The sequence below is a fragment of the Astyanax mexicanus genome, chromosome 17, assembly GCF_023375975.1.
Source record: "Astyanax mexicanus isolate ESR-SI-001 chromosome 17, AstMex3_surface, whole genome shotgun sequence".
NCBI lineage: Eukaryota > Metazoa > Chordata > Actinopteri > Characiformes > Acestrorhamphidae > Astyanax > Astyanax mexicanus.
In genome coordinates this window covers 43,854,178-43,861,577 of record NC_064424.1, presented here as the reverse complement: position 1 = coordinate 43,861,577, position 7,400 = coordinate 43,854,178, and the positions used below count along the sequence as shown (strand labels likewise).

The window sequence follows — 7,400 nt, the reverse complement described above, 5'->3', positions numbered from 1 at the left end:
TGTTCAGTTTCATTTAATAATAAATTTAATCCACATTTATAACATGACATTTACATTCATGGTATGTGTCAAAAGTCTGGCAACATTTGGTGTTAATTTAACAATGTTTAATGCTGTTTGAATATTTACTGTTACAATTTGGTGCGAGAACGGTGTATTAGTGGGTGTGTTTATTTTCATCATTATTTTCAACACTTCAACAAAGTGGCTTCCTTTGTAAGTACAGCAGAGTTTTACGAAACAATGTACATTTATTTTACGTTTAGGTAGACACTCTTATCTGGAGTGATGTGCACTCCAATCCTTTCACAGAGGTAGGAAAACGCAGCTCTGGGAGTCTTGCCCAAGGACATTTATTGGCATAACAGATTTCTTACTTTGACAGAGAATCAAACACCAGTCTGCCACATGGAGGTCAGCAGTTTTAGCCATTGTGCTTCACTAATCTTGTTTTGTCAGCTCTCTTTTTCATACTGTCGCTGGCAGGCCAACGTCTTAAATGTCCTATCCATCTCGCACCCACTATCAGGCCTCGCTTCAAATGTCGTAATTCACGTCTTCTTGCCTTGAGCAACCTCACTCACAAGATAACACCTCACAACCTATACTGGTGTGGGCTTTTCCAAGCTGTCCTCAAAGAAAACTTCATAGCACATAAATATATGCATATCGAGACATACAATTTTAATCAGTTTTGGTCTTTTTTGGCCCCAAGGTGGTTATTAAACACAATCACACAATAATGGAACAGAATATGCAGGTTTAACATTATCCTTATTAATGTAGCACTCTCATTAAGTCTGGTACAGTATATATACAGTACATGCATGTAATGCTTTGATATATTAAACATGACTAGCATGAAGAACTCTCAAAATATTGTACAAAAAACTTTCTAAACATATTAAAATATATCCCTTCTGTATTTAATTTACTATGCTACATGTAGTCTGAGTAGGCCAAGCATGGATGGGTTATGGTCAGCGAGGTGGGAGTTTTGGAGTGAGTGGCTGCTCTGTGTGTCCGTCTCCAGTGCTGTTGTGGCTCTCTCCGTCTCCAGATGCCAGCTCATTACCTGCACAGTAAAACCAACACAAACTTTAACAAACAGACTACTCCAAAATATATTTACACACATATATATATATATATATATATATATATACACACAGTCTATCCTTCCATAATTTCTCCTTTAACACCTTTTTTAAGTTTTCAATTATTATTTACATAGTCTGAACTAGTCATGGTGAATGGATTGATGAAATAAGTGATACATCTCACGCATTATAAGCTCCATATGCACTATACAGTATGTCGATGGACACCCCCTTTTAATGCATGCATTCTGAATTAATGCATACTTTAAGTTGCAGTCATTACTGACACAGATGTACAAACGCACAAACACAGCTTGTTTAGAGACATGCTGCCAATACATGAATCAATTTTGTACCGAGCCTAATGTCGAGTGTGAACTATAGGGGTATTAAAGCCCCCAAAGCCAGTAGCCAGTGTTAAAAATCAACACTCACTGTGTTAATATAACACAAAAGGGGCCTATTTTAGCTATCTATATGTGAGACATCAAGTACATCTTAATTTAGGGCATGTCAGTGTGTCTTTGGTATCAAAAGGATGCAAAAAATACACTGTGTCAATTGCCGTTCCCTTTAGGAGCCAAGTGCGTTCTGACTTGGCGGATTTATATTTTAACGATGCAGCGCTTCTGCATTTCTCAGCAGAGGGAACTGACAATGGTCACAGGAACAGAAATGGTATTTTATTTTATATTCTATTTATTGGTAATGTAAAAAGTTGGGTCTGATGGTTGACTGTTGTCAGGGTTTTTATTAGTCAGTGGCACACCTGTGTTTTCTGTTGCCAAGATAGCAATATGCCAGAAATATCCCTGAACACACCTCACTTCCAGATCACCACGCCCATCAGCACCTTTAAGCACCTTTGCTTTTTGAATGGCGCAGGATTAAGACATGAAATTAGAGTGTTTGCAGGTTGTAAGACAGCAAAGAGCAATGAGCTTGTGAAGTTAGTAAAATACTAACAGTTTAATTTAATGCTGTCCCTTTTGGCACAGGCACTTTTCTCACTTAGACTCTTGTCACTGAATGCAACCAAATCCTTAAAGCAATACTCCAAAATCCCCTAGAAAGTCTTCTCTGGACAATAAAGACAGTTACTCTAATAAAAGCAGGATAAAAATGTGATTAATTAGTTATTTTTTTATCCATCAACAGCCCTAGTTTTTATACTTGTCAGTGTCACTGCTAGGTTGAAAGTGGCAAGATTGGCTCTGTAGTCAAAAACCGACCACCCTTGTGAATAAGTTATTTATAAAGTGTATTTAAATATAATAGTTTACTTTAACTATATGCAGATAATTAAAGTATCTATTTTTTATTTATACATACATTTTTACCTGTTTAATCTGTATTTCAGTATACTTAAAAAAATGTATACTTTATTTGGCTGTGCTAATTTTGTACTGGTGATGTACTTAATAAAAATATATGCATAGTATTGTTTTATGAATCTGTGCTTTTTATGATAAAACTATGCTTTACTAAATGTGTCCTAGAAGTCGATATTTCTGTAATAAAACTGTAATACAGTCAAGTTTGTTGACAAAACATTAATTTTATGTTGATAACTTAAAACTGTGATGATGAACTTTATGTTATAAATTTATACTTAAAAAGTTTACTTTAGTTAGTTTAGTTTAGGTAAAATAACTTTAACAGCTGATCCTTGAAGCAATGAGAGAGTTTTTTTTTTTTTCCTTTTACCAGTTTATATACACAACTTAAAACGAGTATGATGTTAAATCTATATTTTAATCACACCTTTAATATGTTTTAATGTTTAGCTGGACAGCTCACACAAATATAGTCATTATATTGTATTAAATAGTGACGAGAATAACATATGATTAGTATATTCAGTATTAATTTGGTGCACAATTATATACTTTTAATTACAAACAAGTAGTAATTAAGTAGTAATTATTTTAGTGGTTCTAGAATAACATAACTTAAGTACAGACATATTTCAGCATAATTTAAGAATACTCTTTTTCACAAGGGCAGTGATGATAAGATATAAGTGTGGTGATAAAGAATGCATGAAAAGATGGTCTACAGAGCAAAGTGGAGTTAAAAACTTAATAAAATAGACAATACGTGTACATATGTTATGTTATGTTATGTAATGTACAATCCTCTGTCATGTGATAAAAGATGGCTCACCCTCATGCGCCCTCTTGTTGGCCAGTTTTGTGAGGAATTTGAAGCTGAGGCAGACTCCAGTCTCTCTGTCACACAGCCCTCCACCTTTACAGCTGCAGGTCTTCCGACACTCTATGCCGTATGTGCCATACGGGCAATCTGAGAAAGATAAGAGATACACCTGTTAAATTAAAACTATTGATGTAAAGTGTTGACTGGGACATTTACTGTGTAGTAGTACTTCTATTTTTATGAGCTTTATAATTTAACAATCAATAGTTTTTAAATGTTTCCCTAAACACCTGACTTCACTAAGGGTAAATCCACACTCTGGTAATAGGTGCTGTTCTACACACAATTAAACGGTGTATATGTTTATACACAAAAAAACTTGTATCTTTATCTAGCCATTTAGGAGTGGCATAAAGTTATCCAAAAGCAGTGTGTAAGACTGGTGGAGGAGAACATGCTGTGATTAAAACCAGGGTTATTCCACCAAATATAAATGTCTGAACTCTTATGAAAACTTTATGAATATGAACTTGTTTTCTTTGCATTATTTGAGGTCTGAATGTTCTGCATCTTTTTTTTGTTATTTCAGCCATTTTTCATTTTCTGCAAACAATTTTCTCTAAATGAGAATATTTTTATTTGAAATTATTGAGAAATGTTCTTTTTACTCAAACATGATATACCTATGAATAACAAAATCAGAGAAACTGATTCAGATACTGAAGTGGTGTCTTAATTTTAAACCTTACATTTTTAAGTCAACATTTACCATTTACATTTTTGCCACATATTATCTCATAATACTTTAAATACCTCATTCTTCCTCTGACATACTTTACCAGACGCAACTGTTTTTTGTTTTTCTACTTAGGCATCTTATTTGATGATTTTCACTGTACATAGTTGCACTCAGATAACTGAGAATCTTCATGCGGGTGATGACTGTTGCAGAAATCAGAAATTGAACTAGAAAATGTGCAACTTATAAAAATAGGGTATTTTTACAGAATGACTAAAGTGTCAAACTTGTAGTTCTCAGTTCGTGGAAATGTGATGATTTAATCTGCCTCTGTGACCTATAACTGTTTTCACTGCTTCCTAAACACCAGTTACACCAATGCACTGCTGTTCAGCATTTGAATTATAATTTTTATTGTGTTTCTGAGGATTTCCCACATTATACTTTTATATATATATAATCTCCAGTTTTTTCATTAGCTCATGGTACAGCAGTAGCACAGTGAAACACAGCAGTAACAAAATGATTGTATAGGTGCAGAGTTTCACTGCAGTAACGACATCTTAACTGGAGTGCCGTCAATCTTTTCCTCTAAAAGTCTGACAGTGTTAGACAAGTACTCTTGGACCTTTTTACATACCTTGTTTAGCCTAATTGTTTAGACCTTGTTTAGTTTAATGTCAATTTCAACTGCTTTTACTCCACACTATATGGGAAAACGTATTGGCACACCTCACATTACGTATTAAGGAGCCTTTAGAAATTACAGCCCATTCATTAGTGTGGAGTTTGTCCCCTTTTGCAGATCTATAACAGCAGCAGGTGTAGAGCTCTGTGGTTATTGATCAGCAGAGCGTTGGGCACACTGCACTATGCTCTTCAGCATTCTGATTCTGCTCTCTGTAACTTTACAGCTCGATGCTCTGGTTCATAATTGCTTCCATTCTTCAACAATGAACACTCACAGCTGATTATCTCGGTATCTAGAATATCCATTCATTCACTAATATTTGTAAACACAGTGAACATGGTTATGGATTTAAGTTTTGCACACCTATGACAGTGGAACTAAATGAAACACCTGAATTGAGTGATGTTTTATTCTTCTTTCTTTCTTAGATTCATTTTATTTCTTCTGTGTTGGTTCCGCTCCTAATGGACTGCTTTGTGGTTGCGCTCATTTATCTCACATTAAAGCTTCAACAATTTATTCTAGACCAAAATACTCCTAAAAATAGAGAAGTCTCACGGAGGCTAATTAATGTAATTTTTTTCTTGCTCCCCCCCCATTGATATACCTTTGGAGTTACTGAGACAGTTTGATTTGCTTTGCATGTACTTACAGATTAGTAACCTGCGAGTTAAATTGAGCTTTTAAGGAGCTGCTTCAGTAATAATTTCACTGGATGTTGTGGTTTATACAGGACAGTTTGGTAAGTGTCTTTATAATATATGTGTAAGTGTTGGCTCTGAGGTTTAAGCATGGGTAATTGATCAAGTGGCTTTGCGTTCACTACCTCTGTTGGGCCCTTGAGCGAGGCCCTTTGGCTTCACAGCTCCAGGGATGCTGTAGCATGGCTGATCCTGCACTCTGACTCTAGCTTTATGAACTGATAGAACAAAAATTCTCAATAAAAGTTATTACTTGCAAGTTTCAAACATTATTAAACTGTCTAAATATATAATGAACATAGTCACACTTGTCTTTTTGTTCACTTCTGAACAGTGAAGAACAATAATAAGCTAAAACTGGAGTTAATAAAGGTGTCTTAAGGTAGAACAAATAGCTTTGAGACACAAGAGTACCTGAAGATACAGCTCTAGAAGATCCATTTATGTTACTGAGATATTTTAAAGGTTTTACATATATTTTACATAATTTAAACTGCTAATTTCTTTTACAATTTATTTGCCATTTCTTGTAACAGGAATTGTTTTTTTTATTCTTTTATCTTATTTTCATTTTCACATTCTGTTCTGCAAAATGAAACATGCAACATTTTAATGTGCTGTCTTCTACTCCTCCAGTGCATCACAGCAGGATTGTCCGTATTATAGATTATATTATATATTATTTATATATCTATATAGTTTCTCTCTCACCTCTGCACACTCCGTACTCCTCTCCGTACTCGTCCTCGTCCTTGTAGAAGTGGCAGTAGAGTCCCGGGCCGCACTTCACCCCGTGCATGCCGGACACTGTGCGGTAACACGCCTCCCCGCGCCGCGCCGCGCACACCCTGCAGCAGCCGCAGTCATCCAGCACCGTGAACGCGCAGCGCGCTCCTGCGCTCCCGCACAGGTCCGCGCGGCAGCGCTCCGGGCAGCTCGTGGCGTACTTGGCGTTCGAGCTCCAGGCGAAAGCCCGCGGCACGAGCGCGACCAGAACGGCGGAGAGCAGCACGTGCATCATGATGGGGGATCAGAGCTGCGCTAAGGGCGGTGAGTGACGGCGCGCGGCGGCTTTAAGCGCGCGGGGGATTTCACACGTGCTCGCGTCAGTTTCCTCAATCCGGTGCGCTCCTCTCCGCCACCCATACCACCAACCCACCCCCCCCCCCATACCAGTAACACACATCATCAACACACACACCAACACACATACTAACACACACCATCAACATACATCATTAACAGACACACATTCAACACACACATCAGCACACTGCCCCACTGTCATCTTCAACATACACACACATCATCAACACAAACACACACACACACAATCAACACACACACCCCATCTTATACACACACACACTTTTAACACACAATAACACATATACACACTATTAACACACACAACACACTGCCACCATCACACGAACACACACACACACACAATGGCTGCACCACCATACAGGAATTGAATTGAAATCCGTGCGAAAATGACGTGTCGGGTTAAATTTAGCAATGTTTGTTGTTTGCTTGAACCATGCAGTTCCTCCGCCCCCCAAAACAAGTCCTACACTTTTTGTTGGTAAAAGTGTAAATAAAGGCAGAGGGATTTAAGCCCCCCACACACACTATCAAGACCAAGTCTTAGAGATTTTTATCAATTCCCTCAATTTTTCTCTTTCATTCATATGTGATTTTAACAAGTGAAGTTACATTGTCTCCTGAATCTGTGCATAATTATTCCTAAATCACACAAACCCTAAATCTGCATCTAAACTAAAAAAACACTTGCCTTTACTCTCAGTCTGCCCTTCAGTTAGTCTATCTAGTTTTAACTAGACACTATTAATAAAACAACTTATTTTACCAGCAGTAAGACACCTATTCATTTTCTTTCTCACTTCAAACCATCCCATCACTCAAACTCCGTAGCAGTGCTGCGCATGCGCTTTCCGCGTATTTCCATGTCCATGAAGCAGTGATGTGAGGTCCGAGTCAGTGTACGG

At 37.2% G+C, this 7,400-nt stretch overlaps 1 protein-coding gene across 1 annotated transcript; it reads right to left on the bottom strand.

Annotated features, from left to right (window-relative positions):
* esm1 (endothelial cell-specific molecule 1) lies at nucleotides 1–6,497 on the bottom strand. The gene is made up of 3 exons (XM_007246039.4): nucleotides 6,100–6,497; nucleotides 3,267–3,404; nucleotides 1–1,075 (listed from the first exon to the last, which is right to left on the bottom strand). Exons 1-3 carry the CDS (start codon nucleotides 6,407–6,409, stop codon nucleotides 981–983), a joined length of 543 nt encoding a protein of 180 aa, XP_007246101.2. The 5' UTR covers nucleotides 6,410–6,497; the 3' UTR covers nucleotides 1–980.
* Between the last annotated feature and the right edge of the window lie 903 nt (nucleotides 6,498–7,400).

What these genes read in the sequence shown, in the direction of transcription:
- esm1 (XM_007246039.4), bottom strand. Translation starts at nt 6,409, where the DNA reads ATGATGCACGTGCTGCTCTCCGCCGTTCTGGTCGCGCTCGTGCCGCGG. An exon ending in GGAGTACGGAGTGTGCAGAG is followed by an intron (nt 3,405 to 6,099) that starts GTGAGAGAGAAA and finishes TATCTTTCTCAG; the next exon opens with ATTGCCCGTATGGCACATAC. An exon ending in CAACAAGAGGGCGCATGAGG is followed by an intron (nt 1,076 to 3,266) that starts GTGAGCCATCTT and finishes TTTACTGTGCAG; the next exon opens with GTAATGAGCTGGCATCTGGA.